Genomic DNA, 23,216 nt, shown 5'->3' on the forward strand with positions numbered 1-23,216 from the left:
AATCGATTACTCTATTAACAATGTTACGCTGGAATGTTATGCTCTCTCTGCCTTTACCTGATCTCCCTGTTTACATGTACTTGAAATCATGTCTCAATATATATAACTAACAGCAACCATGATGGTGTATTGGAACCAATAACAATCCATAAGTCTTTAATCCATAGATGGCAATTACACTGGCATGGGTGGCATGTTTACTTTTTAATCAATACATGAATTCAATGTTTAGAGGGTAGACGAGATATAATGGTGAAATTTGCAATTCACGTTTACATATGATATAAAAACATATTCTTTAAGAATGGCACAAGTTGAGGGCTTGCAATGCAAATTCATCCATTATGATTTTTATATGCCTGACCTGTGCATTTGCACGTTGTAGTTTACATGTTTCCTGCAATTAAAACAAACATAATCCTTCTCATAGACAATGTTTAATGTCGTTAATACAGATTTATTTAAAACGCTAATACTCCAGCTGCAGCACGATTGTGCAGGGATCAACCAATTCTGGGTAAATGGTGGAAATATGAGTTATTCATCAGTTGTTTACATATTAACACTGGTATGTGAGAGACAATGACCACCACCAATCCCCTGAATTAATTTTGCTATGATCAAGCACATTTCCTTCTTTACACGCAAAATGTAGTTGTAAACCAGACTTTTTTCCAAAACACTACAGGCAATTGTCTACATTTGGCACAATCTTCATGAATAAAATCTCTTGTGTTCACATGGAGCACACTGAAATTCAAAACTCTCATTTCCTTCTATCCACACTGACTCCGCCCATGGGCAAACACATGTTGCACAATAGTTTAATTAGCAATTAGAGGTTTACTGTAACAAGAGGGTCACAGGCGAGCTCTTCTGTTTTGGAGCAATGGATGCCAACATGGGAGAGAAGGACACAGCAAGAGGAGTGACCATAAGAGGAGGATGATGAGTAAGAGGAAGGCCAAGGAGAGCCATAATCTCTGATAAGATCAGGGCCACTTTAATCGACCATGTGGTCAACCACGGTCCAGCAATGAGGGCGGCTGGGCAGAGAGTACAACCAAACTTGAGCAGGTTCGCAGTAGCGTCCATTGTCCAGACTTTACGAAATGAGAATAGGTCAGAAATGTACCTTCATTACAGTATTGTAGTACTGTATATATATACAGTACTCAAAGATCACTGTATACAATACATTGTTCTATTATTTGTTCTGTATGTGGAACACTTTACACATCCAACTTTGTATTTGCTGGGGACGTAGAGTATTTTCGGGAAACATAAAAACATATTTTTGTTTATATTACAGTATATTTGTGTGTTTTATATTATAAACATTGAACAAAAACATTTTACAACAGTCCTGTACGTAGCAAGCACAACTAAAAATTTGCGAAAGGAATAAGTCTCTTGATAAGATACCGGCACTACTGTTTTCAATTCATAGTAGTGTTTTCCACTGAGCACATCAGTGTTCAATTGGTTCTTAGAAATGTATTTTTATATGATGCTGTGGTGTGTCATTTTAACACACACACACACACACACAAAAAAAACCATTTTGAGAAACCGAACATTGTTTTGAATGCAGGGCTCCATTACGCGGGATACTTGCGGAGTTTTGCCTTCTCTGTGTGTGTTCCTGGATTTGTGTGTAGAGTTCTGACAATATGTGGTATGTATTCAGAAAATATGTGTCGACAATTGAGGAAAAACCGTAAACAACATTTCCCCATGAGCAAAGTGCTCCGCCAACACGACACGCAAAGGCAGCTTTATATAGAAATACCACAACTGACTTGGTTTTTGTGTCTGAGGAGTTGAAGCACATCGGTGCCTATATATCACATACAGTGGATTTGGGCAATTTGTAAGTTATAACAATTATAATAATAATAATAATCAGAACTACAGCGCCATCTAGTGGAGCTACACTGCCACTTCAACATTCAACACATTCAGCGTGTTATTAGATGTCACTGGTTGCTTTTAATTGAATACTAAAAGATGGTCCGAATGTTGAATTTCCTGATTGGGAAATATTAACCACTCTTTTTTTAATTGATCCTAAACCCAGTTTGTGACAATTTGATGCTCTGCCTTTTACCATCCTCAACATTCACATTTAGAAAATCACTTAGATGTTGGCGACCTGATTTGATGACTTCGGGATATTTAATGCCACGACGCGGGCACGACGAGACATTAACTTGGGTCATTTATTCCCCTTCTCTCGGCGGTTCCCAAAAAAACTCAAAGAGTCTTCGCGGCCCCCGACACGACCGGAGGTGAAACGGGAGCCAAACGGCGCGTTCTCCGTGTGCATTCTCATAGACACCGCGCAGTGGTGGTAAACCCCCCCCCCCCAGAAAAAAAGGTGGGTTAAAACTCACGACTCACGCCAGCGCTGATTTAAAAAGAAAAAGAAAAATGCGAACAATTACAGGAGCACGTTCGTATGACCTCACTTGTCCTCCTGCCCCGATGCTCCTCGAGTTGATCATCGAACAACTCGAGCGGCTTTTGGACGTGTCCCGCTGCTGTTTCGTCTCGCGGTGACGGTGCAGTTTAAATGGCTTCGGAGCTTCGTTTGGTGACGGTTCGTCTTCCGTGGCCGTCCAAAAAAACAAAAACAAACAAAAAAAAAACAACCCAAAACGATAAATATTCAGCGCTGTTCTTTCTCCGAACCTTTCTTCTTTTTTTTTAGTTTGACAGGCGGGGACTGTCCCGCCGGGACTTCGCTTGTGGACGATGAACCGATGGCTTCTCTCCTTCTCTGGTCTTTTGGTCATGAAATTATTAAAAAAAAAAAATAATGATAATACATTTGAAAACGTTTTTGTCATTGATATGTTTTTCATTTATTTCTGTTTCAATTAAATCTACGCGTTTTGCGTATGATTTGGCGGGCCTCTTGCAAATACCCTCGCAGCCCCCCAGTGGGCCGCGGCCCATGGGTTGGGAATCGCCGCCATAACCCCTGAAGTGTGTTATGGCGTCGATCTGTGCAGCGTTGTGCATGATACCGTTTGCATTTTGAGCAGTTACACAAATGTCTGTTGTCGATTCTGTCTTCTTTAAGAAAAAAAAACCAAAACATCCTTCGTTATTACATTCATTCATTCAAAATGTTGGCAGTGCACAGCTCAGGCAGGAATAGTATCATGATGTGAAAATGGGATGTGAATTGTGGATAGCCGAATTTTTTAGTCAAATTCAATTAAATTCGAATTGATTTTTTTTTTTAGCATGGGAAACGTGTTAAAATTGGAGAAAAAAAAACAAATGGAAAAAGTGGGGGGAGGGGGGAGGAATATAACCTAAGGAAAAATAAAAGTTAAAAAAATAAATAAATGTTATACAGGTATATATATATTATCCCCAACAGGTGGTGGCGCTGTTGTCCAACCCAATAACACATAGGTTTGGTCCTGATTTGCATTGCGCAGACGCTTTTATCCAAAGCGACTTACAATTGTTCAAACACCGACGGACGCAGCCATCAGGAGCAATGAGGGGTTACGTGTCTTGCTCAAGGACACTACAGCATGCTAGCAGGAGGAGCCTGGGATCGAACCAGCAACCTTTAGATCACTAGACGACCAGCCCTCCTCCTGGGCGACCAATCCCCCCAATTCTGATTCTACGTGGCATTTGAAATAATTATCAAAACAATAGTTTTATTCGTAGTCTTGATAAATATTGATTTATAACTGGTATATATTTACCATGGTTTTTTCAAAGTGAGATTCTATAAAATAAAGATACTTTAAAAAAAAGCGTGGTGAAGTGTGTGTGTGTGTGTGTGTGTGTGTGTGTGTGTGCGTGTGTGCGTGTGTGTGTGGGTGTGTGGGTGGGTGGGGGGGGGTGCGTTGTCGTTGTCATGGTAACAGATTAAGGGCAGAGACGTTTCGGAGCTCCCCTGTCAGCGCTGCCGCAGTGCATTTCAACTGGAGCTCCCGGCGCGTCCCATACTTTAAGGTTTAAAATAAGATCATTTGCCGCAAGATAAAGTTCAATCGATATGAGATGACTTCCCATAAAAAAAATAAGATAAGAAGAAAGTACTATACTAACTTAAATATTGTTTAAAGTAGCACATGCTTAGTCCGCGCGCGCGTGTGTGTGTGTGTGTGTGTGTGTGTGTGTGTGTGTGTGTGTGTGTGTGTGTGTGTGTGTGTGTGTACGTGCGTCCGTCCGTGAGAGAGAGAGGGAGGGGTGGGGGCATGGGGATTTGCGGCGGATGCCTTTGCAGCAGATCACTACGGGATGGATGTTCAGTAGCGGGACACTGCGGGGCGGAACACGCGGGGATCGCGTATCCAGCGCATCGCCGGTTCGCTGCGGCCGCAGCGGTTTGTTCCGGGACGGCAGCAGCGGCTCTGCGGTGAAACCGACAGCGGCGGGCGCTGCTCCAGGTGGGACGGGACGTCCCTCCTGCAACAGCGGAACGGATGGATCCCTGTTATTACTATGTCACCCCGCGCTGCTGGGACTGACTGACGCCGCCACCGGGGAACGGTTGGATGAGGACCGCGGCTCACATCCCGCTGAAGATGGAGAGCGGAGTTTTCCTGCCCCGCGTGGAACACTTCATGCTCAGCCCGCTCGTCACTTGGGTGAGGGACGCGCACACTGCGTGACTCGCCGTCGCTGTGCGTGTGTCGATTGCGCAACGGTCATATTTCCTCTAATATTGTTTTTTTGGTTTTGGTTGTTTTTTTTTTTTAGGTGAAGACATTCACGCAAGAGGAGGGGGACCTGCAGCTGGGGTTTTCCGAATTACTGGATGGAGTCTTCCTGAATGAAATCATGACCCAAATGTGAGACATTCTGTCACATAGCATTGTCTGGATCTATTAATACACTGATTATTCCTGGGGGGACAGCCCAATGCCATCGAACTGATCTTTAGATGATGGATCAATAGTCAATTTATTACACTGTAATCCAATAGCAGGTCTGCTGGTCTTTTCTTAAGATGATGTTACTGTCACTGATTTACTCACCTTGTGCTAAATCAGTGACCTATGCCACAAGTCAATGACTGACTACAGTAACATCCTTTCTGGTCACGTGGCAGTTCTGCAGTAGTTTATTTGTATGAGTATTTAAAGTATTAGAGCCTGCATCTTTGCAACACAAACACCCTGTTTTGAACCATACACGATGGTCTGAACAGCCAAAAAGCAAATAAAGTATAGTATATTAGGTGGTATTACAGGTGTCGTGCCTTGGTAGCTCCGGGCCAGGCCCTGTCAGAGACATCATTAAAAAGTCTTTGAGCTTCTACTTAAAGGATTATGATTTGGGAGCCTTATGTTCCAAATTATCATCACCCGTACCAAACAAACTGCTGCTCCTTTGCAGTCTGGAATATGGTGGGAGCACTTTGGGGAAGGTGGTGGTGGTGGTGGTGGTGGTGGTGGTGGTGGTTAGATGTAGGCAATTCACCGAACGTCAAAGGCTTCATGCTGTGATGGCAATAGAGACAGTAGACAAAGAAAAAGAATGAAGGAAGAGGAACCAGTCCTCTGGAGGATCACACTGTCTGTCCCTCCCTCCAATCCTCACAATAACCAGCTCTGCATGAAAAACAGTGCTGTGCCACGGGGAGGGGCATAATCTCACAGATTGGGAGACCCCTCCGGGATTACGGCGCTGTTGCTGCTGCTGCTGCTGGTGGTGGTGGTGTTTAGTGGCAGTGGGACACAGATGGCGGGGGAAGGAGCGGGGGGGCGGGGGGGGGGGGGGGGGGGGGGGGGGCGACAAAAAACAACAACACAGGACAAACAAAGATAAACGGACGTTTCAGGAAAACAGGCAGCTCGAGCGAGGCCGTCGTGTCTCTCTATCGCTCTCGCTCTCTTTCTCTCTCTCTCGCTCTCTCTCCCTCTCTCTCTCTCTCTCTCTCTCTCTCTCTCTCTCTCTCTCTCTCTAACTCGCCCCCAGTGTGTCTGGAGATGGAAGGGGGTCGATCAAAACATGACAACGGCAAGCAAGCTGACGGATCTAAATGAACTCGAAGCTTTCCACTCGGCGGGTTGGTCGCCCACTCGGTCCTCAAAATCGAACGCTACCCCGGTCGATATCTTCCATCATTGTCCCTTGATGTCCCCCCTTTGAATCCCGGTGATGATTTCCAGTGGAAATTAAGTTGGGAGGATATTGTCATAAGGATATTCAGATATTCAGACAAGGATATTCAAAGATATGCTACAGTCTGTTTTAGAACGTGGACGTCCACGTTCTAAAACAGACTGTAGCATATCTTTGAATATCCTTTGGTTGTTGTGCATTCGGGTCTTTTGGAAGTGGTTTTCCCATGCCGCTGCGTTCAGTTGCGATCACTCACCCCAACGGATGGTAACATACCAGATGCTCTCGCGGCGATTTTTTTTTTTTTAAGGAAATGACCTGTAGCCGGTCGTAGCGCTTCCAAAAAAAAAACAAAAACACACACACGCACACACACACAAAGAGTGAAATACGTGTTTTTGTGTCTGTGTTCAGAGATCGCTCGGTTGCACTTCAGGGGGTCAACAAGGTGAACGGCGACCCCAATCAGAGGATCCAGAACCTGAGCCTCCTCGTCCGACAAATCAAGACATATTATCTGGTGAGTGGAAACTCTCCCTCCGTTATGTCTCCACAACTCAACGTTTATCCAACTAACAGATTATTGCTCTCTCTCTCTCTCTCTCTCTCTCTCTCTCTCTCTCTCTCGCTCTCTCTCTCCAATCAGATGAAACACTCAATTTCTTATTCAAACTCCCATATTGGCCACTGATATTAGGTGGCACCTACGGTACATGTGCGCACGCAGACACACACACGCGCACACGTGCACACACACGCACGCACGGATGCGTGCACACACACACGCACCCGACATGGTACAGGACACATCTGTCCCAGCTGGTCCAGTGCGCTACCAGATCATCAGCTTCTTAAGATGTTTGCCCTAAATATCAGCCATGTCAACATCTGTGCCGTGAGCAACCGGAGCGAGCTGAGCCGATGCTGTGGTCACACTCTGGCCGGAGCTTTACAGCGACCTATTTGTAGGCATGAAATTCTCTGGCGCAAAAGTATCGATTATTATTATTTTCTTCTCTCCCCTGGTAATAAGTTAGAATGTGGGCTAAGTATTTTTTTCTTGCAAAGATCAAAACGTGTTCGAAATCTTGGGAATAGCAGATTGACCGCGGGACGTAAAAATAGAGACGTTCAGAATTGGGGAGCGATGTGTTTTCATGAAGATTAGACGTCACTTATGTTATCCCAGATGAGCACAAGAGTATATTTTATGCTGTACATTATATTAGTTATTTTCCCTAATCCACAGTTTATCCTTGTGTTACAAAGTTTGATGTAGAGAAGTTGAGCAAGCTCTACTTGAGCACATTTCACTCTCATCTCAGCCAAAAAAAACCTTAAGCAACTGTAAAAAAAAAAAAAAAAAAGGAGACAAGATCCAATAACACAGAGCTATTGATTATTTTTTGTTGTATTTCAAAATCAATCGTGAAGATTCAAGTTCAATAGTGATTTGAGTAGACATCCGCATCTACAAAACGATATTTCAGTATAAAAGGCATTTCAAAGTGTGCCGTCTATATTAAGACGGGAATGAAGAAGAAGCTTGTTTTTGAAACCGGTTTTAAAAGCTTCCCCCGGTTTTCCTTTTCCACCGCGTTCCGTCCGGGAAACAAGATTCCTGAACGAAATTCTAATCGGACTAAAGCGGAGATGGGAGAGGAAGGGAAGTCGGTGGAGTCATTCCTCCACTTTCTCTGCTGGTAATCGGGAGGCGGTCACTGGAAAATGAGTCTGTTGGTGCAGACGGTCAAAGCGAAACAGTCCCCAGTTAAACGCTTCCTTCTCCTCTCTCTCGGGATTTGCTAATAGTTTCCTGAACATAAGAGGGGCGTTATTTCTCACGGGCAACTATTAGTAGTCGCTTTTTACACGCTGACTAAAGCAGACACACACACACACACATTCACACACACACAAACACACACACAGACACAAACACACAACAAACACACAAACTACACGCTCATGGGTGCCAGACACTGCAGCCAGAGAAGGGCAGAATGGTAATGGATTTGGGTTTTTTTGGCCAAAGCGCCGGGGGTACCATCCCTTTTTCAGTTTAGCCATTCAGATCACCTTCCATCTGTTGGCTCCCTTTCCACGCTTATTGTGCTGAACATACACACCAATCCCATTCAGATGGCGTTGGCGGCGCCCCAAGAGGTGTTTTTTGTTCCCTAATCGTCCATCTCTTTGTGTCTTTGTGCAGGATCATTTGAGACAGTTGATCATGATTCCCCTGCCCAACGTGTTGCTGCTCGGCAAGACTCCGTATTGTGGTAATATTTTTGAGATAATTTCGCGCAGAATTCCCCATTCTCTCCTCAAAATGTTCCAAACTTAAGCAACTGCAACTGCTTACGGTTTGAATACGGTGTGTGCTGATCACAAATCATGATATGGGATTTCTCTTTTTCGGGAACAGGCTGATATCTTTAAATGAAGACCCTTGACAATTTCAGTCAATTGCGCACTATCGACCTGATAACTACTGTAGCGGTTGATAATTTAGCCCCTCTGTTCAGGAGAATTCCATCACAGAAGCCCTCCTTTAATGTGTCTCATGGAGTAAAACTTTTTTATGTCCTTTCACTCAGAGCAAAGTCTGGAGGAGATGAACAAGGTCCTGCTGCTGCTGTTGGGATGTGCTGTCCAGGTACACTGAACCAATAATTAACAGGATCGCCTGTGTGTGTGTGTGTGTGTGTGTGTGTGTGTGTGTGTGTGTGTGTGTGTGTGTGTGTGCGCGCGCGCGCGCGTGTGTGTGTGTGTGTGTGTGCGCGCGCGTGCGTGCACGTGTCAATGACAAAGAAGGAGAGAGAGTCCATGTGTGTGCCTTCATGTACTGTAACATGCGCCTGTTTCCTTTGTGTTTTTTTGGTGTTTTTCTTTGTGCATGTTTGCCTGTAGCAGCTACGTCAGGTTTAAGTGCAGAACGACCTCTGCTTCACCCTCGCAGCAGGACATCCGCACCCCCGGGCTGCACCAGCTATTTTAGCACAGATGCAAATCTGCTTTAATTTCTGTTTTCAGTGCGAGCAAAAAGAGGAATACATCGAAAGGATCCAGGCGCTCGACTTTGACACCAAAGCAGCCATAGCAGCACATATCCAAGAGGTATTTGATATGATGATATGATCTACAGTATATTCTTGCATTACATCGTCCTCTGTCCTAAAGATAGTCTTCTGGGGTGTTCCAGGTCACCCACAGCCAGGACAGTGTGATGGACCTGCAGTGGTTGGAGGCCAGCCAGATGCACCCAGACGAGCTGGAGACCGCGGCTCGCAGCATGGCCCTGCACCTCAGACACTTGTTAGACCAGAGAGACACTCAGATGGAGGTGAGTTTCAGGGTGCTTGTTTTCTTCAACCTGCCAATCAAAAAAAAAAAAAGATTGAGCATATACTTATCTGATAGAGATACTCAGATTTACACCATTAAGTTGACTTCCTCTTTGACCCTTCTTTCTGCAGACCATAGCAGAGCTGATGCAGGAACGGGAGAGTCTGGTTGGTAGCCCCCTCAGTAGTCCGCCCAGCCCCCAGTCTCCCAGCTCCCATCCCAGCATGCAGCAGCAGCAGGCAGGGGCCAAGCAGCACCTTGCGGTGGAGCTGGCCGACGCCAAAGCCAAGATCCGACGTCTCCGACAGGAGCTGTAAGTGACGGCTGGGCAGAGAATCACAAAATACAAAAGTTCTCACACACTTCTGAAAGCTCTCTGATCTACTTGCTACTTGCTTGACTCAATTCATGTTCCATTTGTACCAGGCATCGGTCAACGGTTTGAATTGGTCTTCATGAGTCAGTTTAAAAATATACTCCGATCAGCCACAACATTAAAACCACTGACAGGTGAAGTGAATATCATTGCTCATCTCGTTACAATGACATCTGTCAAGGGGTGGGATATATTAGGCAGCAAGTGAACAGTCAGTTCTTGAAGTTGATGTGTTGGAAGCAGGAAAAATGGGCAAGCGTAAGGATCTGAGCCACTTTGACAAGGCCCAAATTGTGATGGCTAGACGACTGGGTCAGAGCATCTCCTAAACGGCAGGTCTTGTGGGGTGTTCCCAGTATGCAGTGGTTAGTACCTACCAATAGTGGTCCAAGGAAGGACAACCGATGAACAGGGTCATGGGCGCCCATGGGCTCATTGATGCGCATGGGGAGTGAAGTGTAGCCCGTCTGGTCCGATCCCACAGAAGAGCTACTGTAGCACAAAATTCTGAAAAAATTTATGCTGCTATGATCGAAAGGAGTCAGAACACACAGTGCATCACAGCTTGCTGCGTATGGGGCTGCCTAGACCGGACTGGTCAGAGTGCCCATGCTGACCCCTGTGCACCACCAAAAGCACCTCGGTGGGCACGTGAGCATCAGAACTGGACCATGGAGCAATGGAAGAAGGTGGCCTGGTCTGATGAATCATGTTTTCTTCTACATCATGTGGATGGCCGGGCGGGTTAGGGTCCGATCCCATTGAGCATCTGTGGGTGCGCTGGAACAAGCCCGATCCATGGGGGCACCAGCTCGCAACTTACAGGACTTGAAGGATCTGGTGTTGACGTCTTGGTGCCAGACACCACAGGACACCTTCAGAGGTCTTGTGGAGTGCCTGCCTCGACGGGTCAGAGCTGTTTTGGCGGCACGAGTCGGTTTTAATGTTGTGATTGATCGGTGTAAATATATATAGCCGAGATACTAAATTAAATGTGAGACGGAGTAGACAAACTTATATTGTGCCCTACTCAAGAAAATGTTTCTTGAGGTCAAGTTTGTCTTGTTGAATGAAGAGCATTTAGATTGCTGGTGGTTGTTGTTGAGATAGTTTAGGTGAGAAATTGCTGGTTGAAAAGCGGTGGAAAGCAAGAGGGAGTAGGGGAGAAAGGGACTAAGCCTGATTCTACAGGATAAGAGAAGCCCGGAGGGAGTTTGGCCCACATTACCACTGCCTTGGCAATACCACTGGCTCTGGTTTGCCATTGACCCACATTGGCCTCGCAGTTCCATGCATTCAACATGCCCATTCACTTGCACACACATTTAAAAATGTGTGCATGTGCATGCACACCCATGGGCTTATACAAATTCACACACGCACAGACACACACACACACACACACACACACACACACACACACAGACACACATCCAGTCTGTATCAGTCAAGGATTGCTGGGCCTGCCCCCCTCGCCTTCTGCCTGATAAAAGCATTTTGTGTGGCCCGCTATGAATTCAAAATCAGAAAAGACCCCTCATCTGATTTCTCAGAAATAGGATTCAACCAAAGAGATTGCATCCATAGGGCCCATTTCACCAGGACATTGTAGCGTTTTATATGCTGTTTATTGGCTTAACATTAGGAATACTGAGCAGCCTGCCCTCCTCTCTCTCCTCACCCTCCAACCCGTCTTCCACCAGAGAAGAGAAGAGTGAGCAGGTTCTGGACAGCAGACACGAACTGGAGAACATGGAAGTGGAGCAGAAGAGGATCCATCAGGAGGTCTGAACCGAATGAAGCCCAGCTCCCCCTCACACCGACACACGCTGTAACCCCTGATCGCTGTGGATCAGAGATTATACGGATTAATGCACGCTTTTCCAAAGCAGGGTTTAGTAACAGCAAATTCAAACCTCTGTCCACTGAACCTATCTCACTTATACTACTAAAGCTTTTTATGGATCTTTTCCAATACTGTGTTGTATGTTTACATGTCCTGCCTGTGGGGGATTCACCTTTTCAATTCTGAGAACATCATGTGCACATAACAGGCTCAGTTGTAAACAATGTCTCATGTGCTGCACCCGTCTTAGAACGCCCAGTTGCTGGTGGACGCCCGTGCAGCCCGGACGTACCGCGATGAGCTGGACGCCCTGAGAGAGAGGGCCATCAGGGCCGACAAGCTGGAGAGCGAAGTGGGACGCTACAGGGAGAAACTGCACAACATGGAGTTCTACAAGGCCAAAGTGGAGGTCAATGCACAATTATATCACTTCAAGATTTTAAAGAATCAATTTGATGACTGATATTATCATTGGCAGTTGACGTGGCGGTGGAAGTCAAGTAATGCGCTCATATTCATCAGTCCAAGGTGTGTCTGTGCATCTCAGGAGCTGAAGGAGGACAGTCGGGTGCTGCAGGAGACCAAGGAGGTGCTGGAAGATCAGCTAGCAGGCTGGAGGGCACGCTCCGATAAACTCCACCAGCTGGAGAAGCACAATCTGATGCTTAACGCCCAGGTCCACGACATGGAACAGGTCAGACCATTGGAAAATAATGGTCTTCTGCTATTACCAGTGATATCGAGGAATATGAAATTGCTTGAGGGGATTTGAGCTAACACATATTTTCTGACTCCCCGGGTTCCTAAATGTGTGTCTTGTCTGTAGGAGAAGGAGGTAGATCGTAAGCGCATTGATGACCTGCAGGAGGAAAACCTAGCTTTGTGTCTGGCTCAAAGGAGGAGCATGGAGGAGTCCCAGCACCTGGGCTGGGAGCTAGAGCAACTATCCAAGACCACAGAGAACTCCCAGGGTAAGATCCAGGACTCGGATAGATAGGTAGCGGTTGGACGGATAAAGGGATGGATGGATGAAAATAGTGCAGATATTGAATATCGTCATATGTCTGCTCACAGGCCAACAGTCCCTGAGTGAAGAGGTGAGTGAGCGGACCAGGAGCCGGCTGCTGAGGCTGGAGAAAGAGAACCAAAGGCTGATGAGCACCATCGAGGAGCTGCAGGTCGCCTCCATAATCTACAGCCCACAACACAACCATTGCCAGGACCATGTCCATGTCTTCCCGGAGGTTTTAGACGACTCTTCGTCATCAGCAGAACAACCCTTTGTGGCCCAAACCCCTTTCCAAGATTTGAAGAATGGCACCAATGAGCTCATCTCTCGCAGAGCGACGGAGCAAATGTTGATGAGAGATTCAAAATGTCATCGGGTGCACAATGCAGAGGACGTGGAACAAGTCCACGGTCAAACTCTCCACGCGGAGTTTCAGGACCTCGAGGATCATGAGAAAGGGCAGATTGAGGAGTGGAAGAGCAGGGAACACGTGAAAGAACTAGCCTCTGATCGGGTGGCCTTCGAAAACAACCAAAATGGCCTCCATCATGTTGCTGGATCTTCTCACGGCTCAAAGACAAGTAGCCCTTACCACGACAGCATCCTCACGGGTCAGTCCGCCCGCTCCTGGTACGCCATCAAGCACACGGAACATCTTGAGGCAAAGTGCCTGGCGCTGGACACAGAGAACCAACGCCTCCAGGCTTCCCTCGACAACACCGGTGGGTTTAAAAAATCCAATCACTAAATGGTGATTTAAAACCCTCCAAATCACTCACACACTCTCGTCCTCTGCCCTTACACCGCTGTAGGCCGGAAGCTCCAGCGTTTGGAGGCCGAGGTCCAGGAGCTTGAGGCTGAGAATCAAAGTCTGCAAGCGGCCCTGGAGGAAATGCGCATCTCCTCGCGCCGCCTGGAGCAGCTGGAGAAGGAGAAGCAGAGCCTTGAACAGGAGAGCTCGACCCTGGAGAGAGACAGGCGACGGCTGGAGAAAGAGAACCGCAGACTCCGCCAGCAGGTAGAACAGCCGACCAATCGTTTTTAGGTGTGAGGTAGTATACCGCAATGTGGCAGCGTCACTAGGGAATTCTTGTTTATACTTACTGTACTCATCTCTCCTAGGTGGAAATCCAGGAGGCCACCTTGGACGGCAGTAATGTCCAAGTGGCCGGTCTGGAGAGAGAGACGCGCTCTCTGGGGAAGGAGGTGGAGGGGCTGAGGGAGACCGCCGAGAGGGTCAAGGGCCTGGAGAGAGACAACAGGGAAATGGTGAAACAAGCTGCTATCGACAAGAGGACCCTGGCCGCCCTCAGAGAGGTGAGACAACAGCATTATCCAAAAATGTGTAGTATTCCATGTACAGAACTATATAGAGACATACACACAAAATACATGTTCATTTAACCACCCCACTGTAGGAGCTGGTGAATGAGAAGCTGAGGACGCAGCAGAGGGACAATGAGCTTGAGAAGCTGGCCCATGAGCTGGAGATGAGGGTTCTGAACCAGGACTGTGCACAGCAGACGGAGCAAGAGGCACCGGGCAGGTACTAATATACAACTTGCACCGAACGTAGGTTTAATAACGGTGTAAAAAAAAGGCAGTAAACCTGAATCCATAATCCAAACTGAAGTACATTATTTCGGCACGTTTCCCAAAAATAAAATGTGCAATGTTTCTGAGTATTGAAATTGGCCGTGGTGATAATTCTGCAGCTGGCTTACAGTAAAATATTTGCTCTTCACTGTAGCAGGTTCAAGATGTTGGAGTCAGAGTTTGAGTTGTCCCTGAAGAGATCCCTCCAGATAAAAGAGGACAAGATGACCGCCCTGGAGCTCCGGCTGCAGGAATCCTCTGCCCTCAACCAGCAGCTTCGCCAGGAGATCAAGAGCGTGAGTTAGATCACAAAGATCAGGCTTGTGGGTATATTTGTCAGTCAACTAATTGTTCTTAGGGACATAAGGATATAATAATATAATAATTCTGCCATTGCATACCGTGCTAACGGGTTTCTGTTCATTAACAAAAATAATTATTCAACACCATATCAAAGACAGCTAGTTGAAGTTTGCTGAGAATTTCCATTAAAGTAAAAAAAATAAAAAATAAAAAAATAAGTAAAAGACAGACTAATATAAACATAAAATGACTGAATAAATTGAGCTATTTATTTTATTATAATTGTTTGTGTGTGTTGCAACGGCCGGGCTGGCACACTGAAAGCATAAAGTTACGCCTCGTGTACGGGCCCCAAAATGATCAGATCCGTCCCTGGGCTTGTAAGTTCTGCCCAACCTTGAAGTGTCATAGGTTTTAGGTTTAGGTTTTGACGTCAGAACAGTGTGAGTACAAAGTGTCATTGAAATAGTTGGGCATTAGCCTCAGCTAATATTTGCGATTTTGCTCCTGGTTATTGTTTATCACATAGGTAAGGCTGAACTATGAGGCCTTGCAGCAAAGGGAGGAGGAGGAGAGGAGGGCTTCAGTCGGTGCCGCCCCAAAGGAAGCTGGGAAGGAGGTGAACGAATGGCAGCGCGAAAGCCAGGAAGCTACCAAAGAGCTGCTGAAGGTCAAAGACCGCCTCATCGAAGTGGAGCGAAATGTAAGAGGCGGTTCCAAGGATTGGAACATGAAAAAAATTATTCATGTTTTCTCAGATGAATAACTGCTAATGAACTACGAAATAAAGTGTCCATAGGCGAGGTTTCTCTGCTCTGCTATACAGTACATATCCCTCCATTTCTGTCCACATTTACTTTCATCCTTTTCTCCACTGTCCTCTCTTGTCCTGCATCGTATTACCACAGAATGCAACCTTGGAGGCCGAGCGTCTGGCGGTGCAGGCCCAGTTGAAGCAGCTGGAGAGTCAGTGTGAGAGCCAGCAGGCCCAGGTCCTGGCCCTGCAGAGGCAGACCGCCTCGCTGCAGGAGAACAGCACCACCCTGCAGACTCATAATGCCAACCTGCAGGTACATCTATGGTGCCCTCTGACCTTAGGCACACAAAGGGCTCTTTTGCTTTTCAAATTGTGGCGTATTCCCAAAGATATCTTACTTATCCATTTTTTTTTTCTCCACAGGTGGAGAAGTCCACTCTGAATTCCCAGAGCGCTTCCCTCATGGCCCAGAACGCCCAACTCCAGCACCAGCAGTCCGGGGTGGAGAGCGAGCGGGACGGCGCCTTACGGGAACGCGACGAGCTGCGCGGCGTCCACGAGCAGCTTTTGCGAGACCACGAGCGCCTGGCAGCGCTGCACGAGAGGCAGGCCATGGAGTGCGAGGCCTTGATGGGGAAACATGGCTGCCTGAAGAACGTCCACCGCACGCTGGAGCTGGAGCACCGCACACTGCAGGACCGGTGAGTGGTAGTGAGGTAAACAATATACATACAAGTATAGTATACACAATAATTACCAACGTTGATGGTTCGGCTTCCATCCCGTTATACACAGGTACAACGGTCTTCTGAAGCAGCGGACCAAGCTGGAGGACCTGGAGAGAGCCCTGAAGGAGGAGCAGGAGAAGATGGCCCTAGAGAAGGAGCAGCACAGGACCACCGCTGCCGAATGCCGCAGGCTCTGTGATGAGAAGGACTGGTGAGGAAGCACAGAGGCGCGCACCCGCACACACACACACACGCACGCGGGCACACACACACACACACAGACACACACACACACACACACACACGCTGGAGCATCAGGGTCTGGATCTGGCTGAGTAGATGCCGGTTTTCCTCTTCTAAGTTGCCTTTCAACTGAGTCAGCAGCTAGGTCACACACACACACACACACACACACACACGCCCAAACAAAATAATACACCTACTGTACAAAAAAGCATATGCACCCATAAAAATGGCACAGATGTGGAGTCATAGATAGATAATATTATCTAACACATGTTCATATATCTGCATGACACAGAGGCTGTCCTCCTCACTTAAGATATCGCACCCTTTGATTCATGTCACCGCTTGCATTCATATGGTTTTGTTTCTCGTGTTCAGTCGACGGTGCCTCTCTCCCACAGGCTGAACCAGACGTACCGTCAGCTTGTCAGGGACAATGAGGAGCTGTCGGTGGATCACAAGCAGCTGAAGAGCCAGCTGAACGGGGCCAGGCTGGAGCACACCCGGCTGGAAGGCGACTTCGCCAAGCTCAGGGAGCAGTTTCAGAAGCTGGACATCACCTCCACCAAGCTCACCAACCAGTGTGAGGTAGAGAAATATGTCAGCTTGCACTGGTTCAGTGTAGCCGGTCTTCATAACCTTCATATTTATGGATAAACAGTTGCGCGGACGGGTTCCCTGGGTGGCTCTTCTGGAAGTTTTATCTTGCCTTTTTATCCCTTTGATACTCTACCGTGAATAAGGGCTGTATAAACAAACCTGACTTGACTTGTCAACGTGTGACATTGATCATTTACCTTGATAACAACATTACCGGCTCCAGCTGGCCTATTACAACTGGCATTTATGAAGTTAGAAAATGAATGAGTTATAAAACTCTGAAAAAGTCGGAGGTGAGTAGAGCGTCACACTAATTAGAATATGATGAATGACTGGAAGATTTTGAAAAAAAGAAGATTGATCTGATAAAAAAATCTGGTGTGTGTGTGTGTGTGTGTGTGTGTGTGTGTGTGTGTGTGTGTGTGTGTGTGTGTGTGTGTGTGTGTGTGTGTGTGTGTGTGTGTGTGTGTGTGACCTAGCTGCTGAGCCAGTTGAAAGGTAACTTAGAAGAGGAAAACCGACATCTACTCAGCCAGATCCAGACCCTGATGCTCCAGAACCGCACCTTGCTGGAGCAGACAATGGAGAGCAAGGACCTGTTCCATGTCGAGCAGAGGCAGTACATGTAAATGAAAACTACCACTTACATAACTATTATGTTAACTATAGGCTCATAGTTGCAAGTAACCTGCTAAGCAAAAGCATATTATAAATATGATCATCAAACACTAAAATAAATCAGATGGCATGACATAATAATAAGAATAAGAATTATTATTATTATTATTATTATTATTATTATTATTATTATTATTATTATTATTATTATTAAAAATTTAACTGGGATTTATATAGCGTCTTTCACAACCCAAGGACACTTTACAATGTAAAAAACAAAGAACAAGACAGGGTAGATAAATCATAATAAAAAAAATAAAAATATATATTTTTTTTGCAATCAATTCTCATGTTAGCTATTTAAAAATAGAGTGCATTGAGAATGCCTTTTTTTTTTTTTAATAAATGAATAAATAAATAAAAAATTCTGACAAAACTTCTCATGCTACCTATTTTACTGAGAAACCACTGAGAAAGCCATGTAAAAAAATTGAAACCTCACAAAATTGGAATTAAAAAAAAAAACACCAAATGCATAAAATAGATACTAATGACTGTCATGGATGAGCAGCATCACTGTGCCAAAACACTGTGTGTCACATCTATTTAGGGCACCCAGAGTACCAGGATGCAGAGCAAAACCGCTTTGGGATGAAGCTGGCCATGGATTATTGATGCTGTCTGTAGTACGAACAAGGGCAGCTGCAAAAAAAAAAGTTTAATGACCTAAAATTCCTGCGCAACATTCGTTCGCAACTACACTGGCCTATATTGACCAAAATAATCCATCATTATCCGCAGGAGGGTGTTGACACTGAGTTATGTAAGCCAATTGACCCATGATAACGTTTTTCCAATACGCTATTCAACAAGGCAGTTAATTTTCTCAGCTGTCGCTCTCTAACTAACAACTGAAATATTTTCCTGTTCGAAAAGGAATTTAGATCACTGTGGTGTAGGGATGAACCTCGAGGGATGAACCCGGCAAATCGTTCACTCTCATTCTCTCCCTCTGTTCAGTGACAAGCTCAATGAGCTGAGGAGGCAGAAGGAGAAGCTGGAGGAGAAGATCATGGACCAGTACAAGTTCTATGACCCGTCGCCTACTCGGAGGTGAACTGCTTGTTGTCGTTATGGGGTTGTTTACCTGACAGTTTTAATTCAACACACATACAATGGAGGCTCGTTGGTTAAAAAAGCAACTCGGGAAGCACGGAGGCAACTTTTTTCCCAGTCCAGAACTATTACTGGAGTATAGCCTGATACCAAGAGCATTTATTCTCCTATGATATTGTATGTAAAAAAAAAAAAAGTATGAAATCAAGTATTTTTTAAATCTGACATGTGTGATATGACTCATGGTATCATATTTTTTTCATTCATATCATAATATTTCTCTTCTCTTTTTACTATTTCTCTCTTTTCCCTCTTTCTCTATTATTGTCATCTCACCTCTCTGTCGCGTATATTCATCCATGCGCAGACGGGGAAATTGGATCGCGCTGAAAATGAAGAAGCTGATGAAATCCCGGAGCAGGGAGCGCGGAACCGACGGCTCCCTGCACCCCGTGACACCCCCGCACTGCGGCTCCAGCGAGGGCCTCGAGGGGCCGCACCTCCCCTGCCAGGACGACGGCTCCGACGGCTCCGGAGCCCCGGGTTCCACTCTGGTGGCCGACGCGCTCTCCCCCGAGAGGAGCAGCAGTGAGTATGGCCTCCCTGGCCTCCCTAGACCACCGCGCCCCGCCCAGGTTCCCTGCAGGTCCCCTGGAACAGGAACACAGGAAAGCTCGGAGCGCCTGTTGCACAGCCCTCTCACCCTTGTTTGAATCGGAATCTCACCTCGACGCTCCGAAAGATATCCCTGAAACAGAATAAATGTGTGTAGAAGCATCTAGGATGACATATCGCCTCTCATTGCACGTTCTGAACAGGCATATGGCGTGTCACGTCTAAAGGTTCCCCGATGCATTGTGTGTGTAAATACACTTTCCTCAACGGTCCGTAGTGGGTCTTCCCTGAGTCCCGTGTGTTAATATCTTCTCTTAATTCCCCCCTTTTTGTGCATCCCTTCTTCCGCCCTTCCACCTTCCCCAACGTCCCACCTTCCCGACCCCCCTGCCTCCCTCATGTCTCCTCGCCCCTTGTTTCTCTCCCTGACTTACGCCCCTCCCCCCTGCATGTCTCTTTAACCTCCCCCGATGTCACCCCCGAATAGCTGGACTGAGACTCTTTCCACGTATGAGGACTAGGCTGAAGAACAGAGACAAAGTCAAATCTCTCCTCCGTCGTTCTATGTGTAAGAAAAAAGCTCTGTGCCATGGCTCTAGCAGCTTTGCCTGTTCTTTTCACCAACTCATCGGTATTTATGCTTTATGCTTTTTCTTTTTTAACCCCATCTTCTACCGCTGTCATGATGCAACATCAACCCTAGCCGAAAGTGTGGTTTTATTTATCGCACTTGTGATAAATAAATAAGAAATAAATAACTTAAAATAACTGAAACAGTGTAATGGTGATGTGCACATGCCTATTACTGTACATGTCTTAAGGTGAAGTAATGATGGTTTTTGAGCATCTAAAAGCGCCTTGAAACATACCAGCCAGAATCAGCGAGGCAAATTTATTTTCTGCAACTGGCATCACTCAAACTCATCATGAAATACTTATAATGCCGTGCCACGCTCTTCAATGGTGTTTGGCTGAAACTGCACATCATAACTGCATCTCCATGCTATTGAGTCTTCAGATATAAGAACGCATTATATCCACGAGCAATTCATCTCTCCACACCTTCCACAGTAAACTTCCAAATCTCTTCCATGTCGTCACGCCTCCTTTGTGCTTCCATCTATTCATCCGCCCATCCCTCCACCCATCCCTCCATCCCAGCCCTGAGCGACCTGGCATGCCGCTTGGCCGAGGAGGCCGAGTGGGCAGACTGCTTGGAGGCGATGGAGCCATCGGAGGTCGATGCGGAGGACGGGAAGGATGCGTTGACCTCATCCCTTCCCTCCTCCATCATGTCCATGCTCCACCACCATCACTCCACCGCCATGTTGCCTGGTCATCCCCACAACCCGAACGCCAACACCGCCATCCATGTGCCGTGCATTTCAGAGCTGTCGATTACAGGTAGAGAATTTCACCTCCCCCTCTTTTGTTAAACGCCATCTTCACTAACGAGCGCTTGTCTTTCTGTGGAGTAGTGGAGTAGAGTGGAGCGCAGAACGCACCCGTCCGCATTTCTTTTTCGCTGCGTGTCGTGTCAAAATGAGTAACAGTTTGAAAGTGTGTGTGTGTGTGTGTGTGTGTGTGTGTGTGTTCTCGTTGTATGTTACATGACATCATATCTCCCACAGACAAAGATTCGAGTGATAGCGCTGTGCCATCTGGGTTTGAGGAGAACGACGAGCTACAGCACCACGGTAAAGCCCCCCGGGTGCTTGTTTCCATGTAAAAACTATCCCGGGCATTAGGAGTAAATCCATCTAAATTGTAAACATGGCCTTGATTTGTGATAATCTCTCCGCTCACCGCAGAGGTTCCCGACTGCCAAGGAAGCTTAGCTCTGCTGCCCCCTGTTGGTCATTTAAAACACAGTGGATATACGTATGGCAAAGAGACTGAGTCATCCTGTGGGTTCAAAAACAAGAGATACATTTTTAAAGTGTATTGGATTTTTAGGAGGTGACATATGGAGCGGCATTTAAGTGAAAAAACAGTTTACAAATACTTATAATAATGCTGTAGTATCTAAACACGTACCTTTGATGTATGTACGGTACGCTCAGCCTCTCGTGTCGTTGATTCTCCAGGATCGAACGGCATCCAGAGTCGGGCACAGAGTGAAAGTAGTGGTGAATTCAGCATGAGCCTGGACAACGAGGCCTGGTCAAATGGCAGCAGCCCCGTTCAGCAGCCCCCATCACGCCGCTCCTCCTCACCTTACCAGCCGCCCAACGATACCTCCAGCCCCCGGCACACGCAGCAGCAGCCCGCCACCAGGGCCTCCAACGGTTCGGCCGTCCTCATCGCAAACGTCCAGAATTCTGAACTCCAAACCCCAGCAAAAGACGCCGGGACCACTCAGGAACTCTGGCCCACACGCGGCAGTAAGACTATCAGGAGGGGTTCGAAGGACAAAGCCGCTCGGGGCTCGTTAGATTCCGGGGGCTCCCTCAAATTGACCCAGGTGCTCAACGGGAAGAATTCGAAATCCAGCTCCACCAAAGTGGAGACCAGCCGTGCCGCGGCTTATTCCCCGATCACGGTGCTCTACGTTCAGGGCAAGTCCTCCTCTGTGTCCGGCTGCCTCAACTGCTTCTCCACCGCTCTGGGGAAGGAGGGCCGCCTCAAGGGATCCAGGTCCCCCACGAGTCTCCCCCGAGCAAGCAGTGTCATCTCTACAGCTGAGGGCTCTTCCCGGCGCTCCAGTGTCAACAGTGACTGCCGGGGGGCGGCTAAGGTGGACCCACCGCCCCCTCAGGTTTCGCATGAGGTCCACAGCCCCAAGTGTCAGGGAGTAGCCACGCAGAAGCAGCAGCCGGGCACGGACAGCAACTCCGACGATCCTGACCCGGCTCCACCCCTCAAACCCCCCAGAGACCGGCCAGTTCTCGGCGCGGCGGACAGTCGCCCCGAATCCCCCGTCAGGGAAACTGTGTTTGGCTCCCCGTTCACTTTAAACTCTGTGTTCTCTAATACGATCTTTAGCGATTCTGTGGTGATGACCACAATCGTTTCGGATGGGAGGGAAAAAAACGAAACCGCTTGTTGTTTGAGTCCTCCCGTGCAGGACAGTCCCCCCTTGACGCAGGAGTCTCCACAGGATAAAGCACACACTCTCCTCCAAGTGGGAACCGAGCAGATTGAAGGCGAAGGAAACGGCTGTGAAGTCAGCAAACCAGTCACTGGGCCGGGAGAGAAGGACACAGTTGCATGAGTGCACTCATTGTTATGTTGTGTTATGCAAAATATTAGGGATAGCTGCTAACCTCATTGTTCCATCCCTCCAAGACAAGCACATTCCAAAGTTTGTGTTACTGTATTTATTTGTAATGAAGACAAACACCCAGACATACCATCGCCCGGTTTGAACAAAACGGGGGCGATTGATGAAATTAGTTGTCTATGCATTTTCGCCGTCAACATTCTGCCTGTGCAGCGTCTTTCACAATACACTTGAAATAACCGCCGTCAGTACTGTATATATTGGTTTTGTATGATATTCACTACTCAACCATGTTAACAACAGCATAACAATCTGTACTATGTAGGACTTTAGATTTATTTATCCACAACTACCACTTTATTTTGCACAGGACCTGTAAAGTGTAATGAATGAACCATAACTACACACCTAAACCTCTTCTCCTATTTCTTCAACACATGAAAATAAGGTATTGTGATCTACGTCAGCGCATTTACCTAGCGACAGACCTTTGTTGGTTTTCTTCTGTTTCTCTTTGGGTTAAGGCTAACCCCAAAAAATACTTTGTTGAATCACTTATTATTTAAATGATTTGCTAAGAGATGGCTTTTTACCCTCTTGATTGTTGTGGACCTAAGACAAATGCAGTGAGCTAGAAATGTGTGTAAATCTTGTCAAAAAATAAAAATAAAATCATGTTTTTTTCCCTCAAATAAAAACCCTTTATCACACGTGATTGTTGTAAAATATT

The 23,216-nt window shown here is 46.7% G+C and overlaps 1 protein-coding gene across 1 annotated transcript; it reads left to right on the forward strand.

The window, feature by feature from the left end:
* Positions 1-4,562: 4,562 nt before the first annotated feature.
* Positions 4,563-22,477, forward strand: LOC307229082 (girdin-like; the record flags this gene model as incomplete). Its single annotated transcript, XM_079998956.1, has 28 exons — positions 4,563-4,625; positions 4,738-4,829; positions 6,520-6,625; positions 8,318-8,387; positions 8,706-8,764; positions 9,142-9,225; positions 9,311-9,451; positions 9,585-9,766; positions 11,533-11,614; positions 11,926-12,084; positions 12,223-12,369; positions 12,502-12,646; positions 12,750-13,406; positions 13,497-13,702; positions 13,807-14,001; positions 14,103-14,230; positions 14,435-14,576; positions 15,113-15,286; positions 15,492-15,653; positions 15,764-16,041; positions 16,136-16,279; positions 16,716-16,902; positions 17,394-17,539; positions 18,553-18,645; positions 19,016-19,236; positions 19,751-19,831; positions 20,895-20,960; positions 21,351-22,477. The coding sequence occupies 28 exons, from the start codon at positions 4,563-4,565 to the stop codon at positions 22,475-22,477; spliced, it is 5,337 nt and encodes a 1,778-aa protein (XP_079855082.1).
* Positions 22,478-23,216: the final 739 nt, after the last annotated feature.

The sequence above is a fragment of the Zeus faber genome (assembly GCF_960531495.2).
Source record: "Zeus faber genome assembly, chromosome: 4".
NCBI classification, from domain to species: Eukaryota; Metazoa; Chordata; class Actinopteri; order Zeiformes; family Zeidae; genus Zeus; species Zeus faber.